This window comes from Grampus griseus (assembly GCF_964374135.1).
Source record: "Grampus griseus genome assembly, chromosome: 3".
Taxonomy (NCBI): domain Eukaryota; kingdom Metazoa; phylum Chordata; class Mammalia; order Artiodactyla; family Delphinidae; genus Grampus; species Grampus griseus.
Window position 1 is genome coordinate 26,211,277 of NC_139019.1, and position 14,133 is coordinate 26,225,409.

Consider the following 14,133-nt stretch of genomic DNA (forward strand, 5'->3'; position numbering starts at 1 on the left):
TTGTGGCTTTGTGACCACCTGGGTGACCTTGATCAACACGCTTTCTCAAGAAACAAAATGGCCCCATGGACCCTTTCCAGTTTGAACCCTCCCTGATTCTATGCTGTGCGTTGAGATGCGTGCCGAGGAGGAACTTGTCAGTGTGAGGCTGTGTGGTTCCAGGTTATCTGAAGGGCTGTGCTTTGATCCCGTGAACCTTTTTTCTCATGTGACACCTGTATTGCTGCTGCTTGAGCCTGAGATAATGTCTCAGAGGAGATGGCAGAAGTGGCCGCAGACTAGCCTCTCCCATCAGCTCTGTGCTTTCTGCATTTCAGATGCCTGGGACAGAGGACTCCCAAGATGCATGCGGCCCCGAGGAATCCAAGGGGTCCTTGGAAAGTCCGAAACAAGGAAGCAGTAAAATGAAACTCAAGAGTCGTCTTTCAGGTATGTGGACTCTTTGCCTGATACACCCGCCTGAAATGGAGCTTCCAGCCTCAGGAGCTCGGGAAGATAAAGTCATTTGCAGGATGAGCTCTTTTTTTCCTTAAAACCTCCAAATTCTTTTTCCTTTTGATGGTGCGTGCCCCGGGCATAACAGCCACCTTCAACCTGGCTGCCCACGTCAGTATTTTTATTTGAGTCATAATGAAATGAATGTCAACATCTCTGTTTGCCTCTGCTTAAACATCAATTTCCTGTAGTGTTTGGTTCACTTACTTCAACAGTACTTAAGGTGACCCTTTCACTGTGGAATACTCCTGATGGCCTATCTTTCCAGCAAACATACCTCTTCCTCAAACCCCTGGTCCATGGGAACCTGGGGCAAAGAGCTATTTATTTAGTAACAAATCTGCATCTCAACTAAATGGGGTAGGGGGAGGGGGGAAATGGGATGGAGGTGTAGTTTTTGTAACAAATAGATTTGCCATTTCCTGGGCACATCATAGCAGCTGGCCTAGGCCCTGAGAGAGAAAGTCAGAGGCTGTGTGTGGGGACTTCTGTGGGTCTGAGGCACTTTAGCCTTTACAGGCTCTTTCTATAGAAAAAAGAGGGAAAAAACCCGCAAATTATATTTCATGGCTGCGCTGGTATAAAGATACAAGCTGGATTCATTATCATCTATTAATTACTATTATGTTCATTTTTTTTCTCCTGAATTTAAAAGAAATCAAAACATTTTTGCGGGCCCCTAGAAGTGGCATGGGCCCTCAGCAATGTGTCTGCTGGTCTCACGGAGAAATCACCCCTGGCTACCCAGCTGTGAAAGACATCTGGTCTAGCAGGAAAAGCAGGCATTTGGAAGCTTGGTGCAATCAAGTTTACCCCTCAGCTCTTGAGTTACCTTATGACCTCGGCCTGGTTATTTAACCTCCCTGAACCTCCACTCCCTCGCCTAAAAAAGGAGATGATCATCCTGACTTTGAAAGGTTGAAACAAACAAAAAACAGATAAAAGCACCTAGGACAAAGCATGGTGTATGGCCATCCCCCAGTATGTCAGTTTCATCTTCCTGCCGTCTCTGGCTGCCAACCAAGAGCATCTCCAACCCACATTGCCTGCCCCCTACTATTCTCAGGTAAGGTGGCAGGTTTAGGACCATAAAATACATCCATTTAAAAAAAAAAAAAAAACTCAGTGACAAAATGAATTGCTTTGTATTTGTAACTCAGAATAATTAGGTAGTGTCTATCTGACTGAGTGTTAGGATATGCGTTTGCGACAAAAAGCAATGTGATGACCAGAGTCTGATAAGACTAGAGGGAAAGATGGTCCTCACATGCGGAGAACGACCAGCTCCCCTTCAGCCCCGAGGAACAACTGAGAGAAATACATCTAAACCCTATGTGTGTTTGCGGTGGGGAAGGAGGTTTTAGGTCAGCTGTCTGATCAGCACCTTATAAACAGTTCCCAGGGGAGGGTCATAGAGCTCTGGGGAAATACAGGGACCTTTGAAACCAGTGCAGTCACATTCCTCATTTTATGGATGTGTCCAGAGAAGGTAAGGGGATCCCAAAGGTCACTCATTCAGTCTGTCTTCCAGACAGAGTTCTTCCTACCCACCCCTTGGCTTCCTGAGGAACTTGGAGAGAATCCCATTCCCCAGTCTGGGGCTTTACGGATACAGATGTGGGGAGGGGATCCTAGCTGACGACCTTCCAGATCTATGATTCTCCATGTTCGTACTATTAATTTAGAATGTGCAGGACATTCAGCTGAGTAGTAAATCCAGAACTGGCTACTCTTTGCCACAAATGGATGCCACCCTCTCTTCCTGTGTTTTTCCTAGACATCCAAGGCCATAACAAGGAAATATAGTAGAAGAAGCACATGCACAAAGTCAGGAAGAACTGTGTGCAATTCTCAGCTCTGCCATTACTGGCTGTGTGACCTGGGACAGGTGACTTAACTTCTTTGGGTCTCAAATTTTTCACCTGTAAGATGAGGGTTATAATTGCAAATCAGTGTGAATGCCTTCTAAATGCTGGGCCTTGTTGAGAGATCCAGTTGAGCGAATGTATATGGTACCGCAACTCCCAACTGTGGCAGCAGTAGGCCCTCACCACATGGTAGCTGCCATTGTTATGACCGTCGTCGTCAATATCACGTTCATCATTGTCATTTTCATTATCATTATTCATCGTTCTCGCTCCCTCTCAAGAGGGGAAGATGCTTGAATGGGTTCAGATAGGAAGATTCTCAAGAGCTTGCAGGTCATGATAAGGCACGAACAAGAGGTATGAAGACTGAAATGTCTCTGAGTTGTGATACTGGGGGAGGCATCCAGAGGAAGCAAGATAAAGGATGGCCAGTACATGGGCGGGGCTTGGTAGAACACAGGAGGAGGAAACCCGGGGTCTAGACTTGGGGCAAAATGCGTGAGAAATACTTAGGGACGATGGGGAAAAGAATTGGTTAGAGAAGTTTTTGGCAACTGTTTTTCTGCCTCAGCTATCTGAAAGATCCAATAATCCAACAGTAACGACGATTCAGTCCAGCAGAGAGATTTGGGGGAAGGAGATTCTTGGCATGGGAGGTGATGGTGTGGGCAAAATTGGGTAAAACTTCAAGTGATAGTTATATGCTTCCCAGTTTGGGTAAGGATGTGGGTAGAGGACAAATCCTCTCCTTTGAGGATCATCAGGCTAGAGCAGTGAATTCATGTAGCAGGATAGTGGGAGCTAAGACTGGAAAAGTAGTTTGGAGGCACCTTAAAGAGGCTTAAGGAATTGGTTCTCCATTCAGTGCTTTGAAATATGTTCAGTCTAAAGACATTTGAATGCAGGAGATTTTAATGTGATCACCTCCTAATTTCTGTGTCCTGTAAACCTGGATATTTATTTCATATTTTCTTAAGCGAGTCACTCTGGTATTCACATATCAGTATATTATCTACAGACACTACCGTATGTGGTTTCTCTTCTATCAATGGCAAGTGCTTCCCTGTCAGCTCAAAAGGAATTTTCTTCTAATAAATCTTCTTCAGATGAGTAAGCATGCCAAGATAGATTAACCTGGTCATGAATTATTAAGGAGGTTCTGTAAAGAGTTTCCAGCCATTTCCACTAAGATTTGGGCCAGTCTGGCTCCAAAATGACTAAAGCGATTTTATGGAACATTTTTCCTGATATTCTAACCAGAGTTTTCTTTACTTCATACCTCCTTTTTTTGCCAGCAGGGTCCCTTTTAACTTTGGTATTTTTGATTTATCCATGTTAATGCCTTAGGTTTGTGAAAATGAAAATTTTTCTTTTGATTGCAAAGGAATTTCAGGTGTTTGAAAACCTGAAATTTGAATCACAAAGTTAATATGTAGCTTTTGAAAAACCAGGCTTTTAGAAATGTCCATTATGATATAACTGTATCAGCCCTGTTCTAACTTTTCATCACTATTGAAAACACATCAATATAGTATATATTTTTAAAAGAGTACAGAATCATGTTGTTTTATTCCATGAAAAACTTCCTGAGAAATTTTTAGATAAATTGAAATTTTAAGTCATCAAATGAAAATATTACATAGTCTAGGAGAATTTGATATTTCAAAGAATCTATATGTATATATAGTTATATACACAAACACATATATACACATGGCTCTCCACATATATATAGTATATAATAAACATCATAATATGATTATAGCTACATTCAGTGTAATTCATCCATCATTTAAAATTAAAGTCCCGGGCTTCCCTGGTGGCGCAGTGGTTGAGATTCCGCCTGCCGATGCAGGGGACCACGGGTTCGTGCCCCGGTCCGGGAAGATCCCACATGCTGCGGAGCGGCTAGGCCCGTGAGCCACGGCCGCTAAGCCCACGCGTCCGGAGCCTGTGCTCCGCAATGGGAGAGGCCACAACAGTGAGAGGCCCGCGTACCACAAAAAAATAAATTAATTAAATTAAATTTCCTTAAACCCTCATACACTGTTGGTGGGAATGTAAACTGGTGTAGCCACAATGGAAAACAGTATGGCAGTTTCTCAAAAAACTAAAAATAGAACTACCATATGACCAATCAATTCCACTCCTGGGTATATATATTAAAAAAAAACTAATCCAAAAAGATACACGCACCCGTGTTCACAACAGCATTATTTACAATTGCGAGATATGGAAGCAACTTGAATGTTCATCAGCAGATGAATGGATAAGGAAGATGTGTGTATATATACAATGGAATATTACTCAGCCATAAAAAAGAACTAAATAATGGCATTTGCAGCAACATGGATGAACTTGGAGGGTATTATGCTAACTGAAAGAAATCAGACAGAGAAAGAGAAATACTGTATGATACCACTTATATGTAGAAGCTAAAAAATACGACCAACTAGTGCATATAACAAAAAAAGAAGCAGACTCACAGTTACAGAGAACAAACTAGTGGTTACCACTGGGGAGAGGGAAGCGGGGGAGGGGCCATAGGGGTAGGGGATTAAGAGGTACAAACTATTAGGTATAAAATAAGGTACAAGGATATATTGTACAACACAGGGAATATAGCCAATATTTTATAATAACTATGAATGGAATATAACCTTTAAAAACTGATTCACTATATTGTACATGTGTAATTTATATTATACATCAACTATACTTCAATAAAAAATAAAATAAAAAAATTTAAAATGATTAAAGTCCCTTAAACTATCTTATTTTAAAATAGTGTATAATGTAAACTAAGTATGATAAAGATGTCTTTAAAAATCATTACTATAGGGCTTCCCTGGTGGCGCAGTGGTTGAGAGTCCGCCTGCCAATGCGGGGGACGCGGGTTCGTGCCCCGGTCCGGGAGGGTCCCACAGGCTGCGGAGTGGCTGGGCCCGTGAGCCATGGCCGCTGAGCCTGTGTGTCCGGAGCCTGTGCTCTGCAACGGGAGAGACCACAACAGTGAGAGGCCCGCGTAGCGCAAAAAAAAAAAAAAAAAAAAAAATCATTACTATAGGGGCTTCCCTGGTGGCGCAGTGGTTGAGAGTCCGCCTGCCGATGCAGGGGACACAGGTTCGTGCCCCAGTCCGGGAGTATCCCACATGCCACGGAGCAACTAGGCCCATGAGCCACAACTGCTGAGCCTGTGCGTCTGGAGCTTGTGCTCCGCAACAAGAGAGGTCGCGATAGTGAGAGGCCCGCGCACCACGATGAAGAGTAGCCCCCGCTTGCCACAACTAGGGAAATCCCTCGCACAGAAACGAAGACCCAGCACAGCAAAAACAATAAATTAATTAATTAATAAACTCCTACCCCCAACATCAAAAAATAAAAAATACCATTGAGAGAGTGAAAAGTCAAGTCACAGACATGGAGAAGATATTTGCAATACATAGATTCCACAAAGGACTCATATCTAAAATATATTAACAATAAAGAAAATAAAACTCTTGTAAACCAACAGAGAAAAATCCAATAAAAGAATGAGCAAAGAAAAAAAATAATAAAATTTTCTAGTAGTCCAATTAAACAAGTAAAAAGAAGAAGAAAGGAATGAGCAAAAGACTTGAACAGCCTCTTTACAACCTTAAAAAAGAAAAACAGCCAATGAATACTTGAAAAGAAGCTCAATCTCACTAGTCCTCAGTGAAATGTAAATTATGAACCACAGGGAAATACCATTATATATCCAGCAGAGTGGCTAAAATTAGAAAGACTGACACTGCTAAGTGTGACAAGGAAGTGGAATAGCAAGCACTCACACACCCTGGTGCTCCTGCGTGGTGAAGGGGAACATGTACCTGTAACCCAGCCACGCCTCTCCTAGGTACATCCAACAGATACGTCACAGAATGTCCAGTAACAGTATATTCTAGACCGGGGTCAGCAAGCTTCTGCCCACAGCTGTATTTGTATGGCCCACAGATAGAAACGCTTTCTACGTTTTTAATGCATTGTAAAAAAAATTTTAAAGAATGTGTGAATGAGACCATTTGTGACTTGTAAAGCCTGAAACATCTACTATCTGGCCTTTACGGAAAAAGTTTGCTGACCCTTATTCGGGATCTGACACTGGAAACAAATCAAATGTCCATCAGCAATAGAATGGATAAATAAATTGTGCTGTGTTTATACGATGAAATAGTATGCAGAAAGGAGATGAACAAACCATTGGAATGTAGCAACATGAACGAGGAGCCCGATACCAAAACACACATATTGTATGTGTTCATTTATATCAAGTTTGAAAATAGGCAAAAGTGATCTGTGGTGTTAGAAGCTGGGATAATGGTTACGCTTGGGTGAGGGGGTTAGTGGCACAAAAGGGGATTTGGGGATCTGGTAATATTCTATGTCTTAGTCTGGATGTTGGTTATTGGCGTATTCATTTTGTGAAATTTCATGGAACTGTACGTACACTTAATGATTTCTGCCCGTTTCTGTAAGTTGTTACACTTTAACCAAAAGTTTGTTTCAATAGTCATTGCTATACATGGAAAAAGGCATCCCCCAATCATGGAACTATACCAACCAGAAAGTGATATGCCTCCAGCACTAAGAAGTCGTCTACTGATAGCATTCTCACTATTGTTTATTGCCTTATCAACCACAGCTACATCTTACTTGGATGAAACATACACATTGCCCTTTTTGAAGCTGTTCACTTCCAAAACGAGCACTTTCTTCCGAGCCTGGCATTACGGCCTCAGCACGCACCAAGCTTATGCAGGGCTTGATGGTTGAGTGCAGTGAGCTGGGTGCTTTGAAAGTACTGAAGTATTCGACACCAGGCCGTCTGAGCCACCGTGAATGTGGGTGGAAATCGACAAGTTGATACCTATGCATGCTCTTAAGATTCTCTTCATTCTGTATCGAGTCATGTTTCCCCTCTGTTTTTTCAAGGGGGTGTGCACCGTCTAGAGTCTGTTGAAGAATATAATGAGCTGATGCTGAGAAATGGGGACCCCCGGGCCAGGATGTTGGAGGTCTCCCGAGATGGCCGGAAGCACTCTCTCCCCCAGCTCCTGGACTCGACAGGCACAGCACAGGTAGCGCAGCACCGTGGAGCCCCTGGCTTTCTTACCCAGTCACAGTTACTTGGTTAGGGATGGAAGAGCATGTTTCCAGCCCTGGGTCTCCAGGTTTTCTTTTATTCTCTCCGAGACCAGCAGGAGCTTCCGTGCTCTGAAGACCTGTCCGTCTATGAGGGCCAGGAGTATTCAGGACTAGAGATATAGCATAGTCAGTGAGATCTATCCAGGGATGCTAGAAGGAAGTAGTCAGCCTAATATTTGAAAATAAAAGAGAAGGAAAAAAACCTTGATCCTCTTTCTACTGTGTGTTTTGGAAACGAGAGCTGCTTTCAACTGCCAGGAGACAATGGCGCGTCATGGTCTGTGGTAAGAACCACCATCTCTTGTTTAGTGGGTGTGTCATGTGTCAGCATAGCCTGGTGGGTGGGTGGGTGTGGGGACGTGTGAGGGACGGAGGCAGTTGGGTGTGCCTGTGCTGTGCCTGGGATCCTACCTGTTATAGAGTCATGGCTCAAACAGCCAAGGTCAGAAGAGGCTGCCAAGAGGGGTGAGGAAGGTGGGGATGTTGATATTCCAGGGCCCATCCCCGCCAGAGCTCAGGGCTCCACAACCCTGCTCAGGGGCTCATCCTCAATTCCATCATCCTCAACCCAGTAGAAACTGGGTAGATGTCTCATAACCAAGTTGGAGGCAGGCTCAGTCTCTGGGGAACTTGTGGAGTGTCTTTGAGCCCTGACACCATCAGCCAGAGCGCTCAAGAGGAGTCATTGGCATCTTGTCCCCAGGCCTGCAATGAAGTGGAGATGGAGGGAGGAGGGTGTGGCAGTAGTGACACCTGTAAGGGCGTGGAGACTCAGATAGTTGAGTTCTAAAAGACCTGGCTCAGGGCATCTGGGTTGGGCCCTTGCTTTTCGTGTCTCACCTTTTTATAGGTAGGGCAGCTGAATCCCAAAGAGGTTGAGTATTTGGCTCCAGGCGATGCACCAGAATCCCTGTGCAGGGAGTTTTGCCTGACCAATAAAATTAAAAAGTGCCTGTGTTTCAGAGGCAGCTGCTGATTAGGCTGCCTTGTGTTGAATCCCCCCAGTGGCAACTTGAATTGGGGCACCGAGCAAAAGCAGAGCAAAAAACTTGCATAGGGCCTGGTTAGAGCTCCTCCAGACCCATGTCTGGAGACGAGTCTGTGGCCTGTGCAGAATGATCCAATTCGATCAACAGAGGCGGGGGGAGATCAAGAAGTCATAGGAGAGCCGCGTTTCAGACGATTTTAGTTAGTGAGGAAGGTGAGAGCAGATCTGCTGCCATCATGGCCAAGGATGTCCAGCATTGAGGTGCTGATTTCCTAACTGACCCGCGGAGGAAACCTGATCGTATTTATAGCCCGGGAATACCTATTTCTTCTAACCAGGCTTCTAAGAACCAGGAAGCACAGGCTAGTGAAGATTTTAAAGAAGAAACTTTTTTTTTCTTCAAGTTGTTCTTTCCCTTGTCTTCTCTTCTTATTTTCTGCCTTTTTTTTTCTCCCAGGATTCACTTTCCTTCCTTCTTTCCTTCCTTCCTTCCTCCCTCCCTCCCTCCCTCCCTCCCTTCTTTTCTTTCTTTTTTCTTTCTTCCTCTTCCTCCCTCCCTCCTTTCTTTTCTTTCTTTCTTTCTTTCTCTCTTTCTTTCTTTCTTTTTCTTTCTTTCTTTCTTCTCTCCCTCTACTAAAAAGTATTGTCTAGAATAGAGCTATCCAGTAAAACTTTCTGCAGTGATGGAAATGTTTTATGTCTGTACTGCCCAATATGGTAGCCATGTGTGCCTTTTAAGCACATGAAAAGTGGCTAGTGAGACTGAGGAGTGCATTTTTAATTTTAATTCATCTTAATTTAAATATAGATAGCCACGGGTGGCTAGTGGCTGCCATATTGGACAACAGAGGTCTAAAAATGTAGTGGGACCCCTGAAACTCTTCAAGAGAAGAGTGAAGCATGCTGGCCTCTGGTTCCCAAAGGGGAGATGGAATGAGGTGCTCCTGGAGGTTGGTGATCAGAGAAAGAGTTCCCTTATGAGTCTGCACATGAACCTCTGTATTTGAGAGCTATGCCTGGCTATTCCCATGACGGTTTCAGTAAAAGGGTGGTAACCTGGCCAAGCCAATGTCATTTTTTTAATGAATCAGAGTCTGGGAGGCCAACATGGCTGACAGATAATTTTGTAAAACAGCAAAATACAATTGTTCTAAGTTGCCAAGAATACGAAAATATCATTAGCAGATATCTGATTTCTAACTTTGAATGTAGAATATGCTAATTAAGGATAAACTATTTTCTAGTGTCTCTTTTCTCATATTAAACATGAAATGATTTTTTAGCATTTTTTGTTTATGCTAGAATATCTGTGTCATTTAAGCAATTTATTATTCTAAGAAGAATAGCGGGGCTTCCCTGGTGGCGCAGTGGTTAAGAATCCGCCTGCCAATGCAGGGGACACGGGTTCGAGCCCTGGTCCGGGAAGATCTCACAGGCCACGGAGCAACTAAGCCCATGCGCCACAACTACTGAGTCTGTGCTCTAGAGCCCGCGAGCCACAACTACTGAGCCCGCGTGCCACAACTACTGAAGCCCGCATGCCTAGAGCCTGTGCTCTGCAACAAGAGAAGCCAACGCAATGAGAAGCCTGTGCACCTCAACGAAGAGTAGTAGCCCCTGCTCGCCACAACTAGAGAAAGCCTGCACGCAGCAACGAAGACCCAACGCAGCCAAAAATAAATTAATTAATTAAAAAAAAAAAAGAATAGCAAGGAGCTAGATTGTCGCAATGCTTTAGCAAGAGATTCGTTCAGTCTCTTGTTATAAATAGTGCACCCTGCTTACACACGTGGATATGCTGGGTGATGGACAGGAAAAAGAGATCGAGATTTTGAGCTGCTGTGTGCCAGGAAGGGAAAGTGTGGCTTGTGGGAAAGTATTTTATTTTCCAAATGTGAGGGATTAGAACTAAAGCTGCTGCAGTCTCTCAGCGGGATCTTTTATACTAAATAACAGTTGTCTGGGTTTGCGGTTTGGGTTTTATAAGAAACAAGGGCTTGCTGAGTTTTGAGTGAGTGAATTAAGCTTAAAATGGTGAGATACTTTCTAACCATGATTGTGAACTTGGGGTAGGGCGAGGGTGACTTCCAAGGGAGAACCCGACCAGAGGATGGTCATTCTGTATCTCCAAGGCCTCTCGGTTTCCGGTTCCTATCTCTAATCCAGAAAGCGAGAAGTAGGATCTGTGGAGTAGGGTCAAGAAAGAGCAGCCCCAGGTGGTTGCCAAGCAGTTCTTTGTGTGGGGGGAAGAAAGCATGACAGCCAGACACAGTTGGGGCTGTTCCTTCAATGTTCTTTATAATAAACTTCATTTAAGCCACTGGACCAGATATGGACCAGAGGGCAATGGCTGTCTAACACAAAAGACAACTGAGGTTTTCCAAATCTGAGTATATTTTTATGCCAGAGACCACAGCAGGATGAGTGAGACTACCTCTGACCTCATGTGCCGACTTCTAGGAATACCACATCGTGAAGAAGTCTACTCGCTCGCTAAGTACTACTCAGGTGGAATCTCCTTGGAGACTCATTCGGCCGTCGGTCATCTCTATCATTGGCCTGTACAAAGAGAAAGGCAAGGTGAGCTCCCTTCTGTACATTGTTTTGCTCTCCAGGTAAATGTTAGCATATATGTTTTAAATGGTTACTTTTTAGTGTTGTTTTTACATGAAATAAAAAGTAAAAGGTATAAAGAAGAATAGATTAAGTGGTCTTTGGGTGGATTTGATTGGATTCCCTGGCATCCTTTCCTGTGGGCCTCCAAGTGACATCATACCATAGTTGCCCTTATGATTTCAAGAGTCACCACCCGGCAGCTAGGGCACAATCAAGGATCGGGTAAATGCCCCAACTTTTACCACTATTGAAAGAAAGTCAGACCCTGCAGCTTCAGAGAATAATCCCAGTTATCCTTTGGAATGAATTTCATGGCATTGCCATTATTATAAGAGGAATAGTATAAATAATTTGATATTATACAAATACCAAAATATCCATTTTGATATTATACAAAAACAAAAGAATAAAACAAATATGGCGCCTGCACAGTGTGAAATGACTCTCGTGAGCTATTAGTTGATCCATGTGAAGTTGACATCTTTGGAGATCAGAGATTGTCAAATCTAGCAATTTCATATGTTTACCTAAAACTTTCACCCTTTAATGTAATGCATAGCTAGCGCAATGCAAATGGATCTGAGGAGGGAAATGGTGAAGGGAATACAGATTGACTTTACAGCTAGTTAGCTTAACTCTGAGCCTGTTTGGGAAGGACAGCTCAGTTAAATACTACAATGAGAAGGGTGCCCTCAGTGAAATACTGCAGTGGGAAAGGATGCCCTTAGTTAAATACCACACTGACAACCTGGACCCCCACCTCCTTTGCGTGTAGGGCCTTGGCTTTAGCATTGCTGGAGGTCGAGACTGCATTCGAGGACAGATGGGGATTTTTGTCAAGACCATTTTCCCAAATGGATCAGCTGCAGAGGATGGAAGGCTTAAAGAAGGTAGGAGAAGGCCTCTTGGTGGTCCTCAGTGCCAGTGAGCTTTGATTCCAGGAGAATCTGCCTCCTTGCAGGATGTGAAGCAAATGGCACAGCAGCTAAGTCTGTGGGCTTGGTAGTCAGGTAGACCTGGACTGAATCCAGCACTTACTACATCATGACCTTGGACAATTGATAGAACCTGAGCTTCACTTTCCTCTGTTGTAAACTTGGGATATTAATATGTACCTTGAGGAGTTGTTGTGAGGATTAAATGAGACATTATGTGAGAAGTGGCTTGATATTTTTATTTGGGTCTTTAAATGTCTGTCTTGTCCCCTGGGTCTTTGATTGTGTTCCTTGCCTTGAAAATTCCTGAGAGTTTGCAGTGCATTCTTGCTTCGGGGCTGGAGTACAGAAACATCTTATACATGCTCCATAGCACCTACCATTTTGCACACATGTAAACATACTAAACAAGCACTTTTGTGCTCCCAGCTTTATTGAGATATAATTGATAACTGCGTGTATTGAAGGTGTACAACATGATTTGACACACATATTGCCAAATGATTGCCAGACAAGGTTAGTGAACACCTCCATCACCTCACATAATGACCTTTTGTGTGCTTGTGTGGTGAGAACATTTAACATCTACTCTCTTAGCAATTTTCAAGTATATAACAGTCTTGTTAACTATAGGCCCCATGCTGTACCTTAGATCCCCAGAACTTGTTCATGAGTCCTGATTTTTCTCCTCCTTATTCCATACTTCCTGCATGGAATGATTGAATCACACTATTTCTAGTTACCTTCAGAAATGCTGTGACTGTTCAGTTCAGTTGGTCCAAAGATAGGTGATGTTGTGTTTAACTAGCTTATTTTCTTAAAACTGATTAAGAGTGAATTGGAGCCTCCTTTTTTGTAGGTAGAGCAATCCCAGAAGCCTGTGTGCTAACGATAATCCGTGACCGGGCTTAATTTTTTTTAATTAATTTATTATTTTTGGCTGCATTGGGTCTTTTTTGCTGCTCGTGGGCTTTCTCTAGTTGCAGCGAGCAGGGGCTACTCTTTGTTGGGGTGTGTGGGCTTCTCATTGTGGTGGCTTCTCTTGTGGAACACAGGCTCTAGGCACGTGGCTTCAGTAGTTGTGGCACGTGGGCTCAGTAGTTGTGGCTCACAGGCTCTAGAGCACAGGCTCAGTAGTTGTGGTGCACGGGCTTAGTTGCTGCGTGGCATGCGGGATCTTCCCGGACCAGGAATTGAACCTGTGTCCCCTGCATTGGCAGGCGGATTCTTAACCACTGCGCCACCAGGGAAGCCCAGGCTTAATATTTTGATGGCAGAATATTTATTTCTGTCTCAGAGGAAGGGTTAACTCCCAGGTGGTGTTTGTGTCTAGTTTCACAACATTATAAAATTTTAGCCAAGCATTTTTATAACACATGTGCCATGTGTTCACTTGATTGAAATTCATCCTGCAATGCCAGTAGAATGGAACAAAGTGGAGGGGAAAAAAAAATCGATAGGAGAGGTTAACAGCACTTGCTTCTCCTAAATACTGTATTTTCATATGTATTCGCTTACAATAAATAGAAGTCATCAGAATGGATTTTCAACCTGTTGGATGATCTGTCTTTTAAGTAATCTTGCAAAGATTTTTAAGGGCATGAGCCATTATGTTAATATTTCTACCCTTTGCCCAGGTGGAAACAAACCAAAAACCTCGCCTAGTTGAGTAATCGGTTATACCAGGTGATTTTTAAACAGATTATTTCACTTAGTTTACAACTTCTGTAATTGCATTAAAGAGAAGGCACATAACAATGGGTGGGGTACTGCTACCTTTTTAAACTCATATACAGGATTCCTTTAATGGATTACTCCACGTGCTCCTGGGATTGGCTGTTCGTGAGAGGAGAAAACGTGTGTTCTTAGGCTGCTTTGTACTGTGTTGTAGGTAAAGGGAGTTCCTCTTCCGTACCATACTGCTGTGCAAGGTTCATCTGTTCTTCTCTCTTGCACATCTTTGTAGTGTTTTTGATGAACTGCTATTCCCCAAAACAGACCATGTCACAAGAGTACAGAACCGGAAACTAGCTCTGTTAAGTCAACAGGATGTCCAAGTTCTTTT

At 43.4% G+C, this 14,133-nt stretch overlaps 1 protein-coding gene across 1 annotated transcript in view; it reads left to right on the top strand.

The window, feature by feature from the left end:
* The window catches only part of PDZD2 (PDZ domain containing 2), a gene marked incomplete at its 5' end in the record, with an annotated part of 239,749 nt that overhangs the window by 184,574 nt on the left and 41,042 nt on the right, over positions 1-14,133 (top strand). The window contains 4 exons of the mRNA XM_082650455.1: positions 318-429; positions 7,317-7,462; positions 10,978-11,097; positions 11,909-12,023. Coding sequence (XP_082506581.1) covers positions 318-429; positions 7,317-7,462; positions 10,978-11,097; positions 11,909-12,023 — 493 coding nt within the window. The remainder of the gene's footprint in view (positions 1-317; positions 430-7,316; positions 7,463-10,977; positions 11,098-11,908; positions 12,024-14,133) is intronic.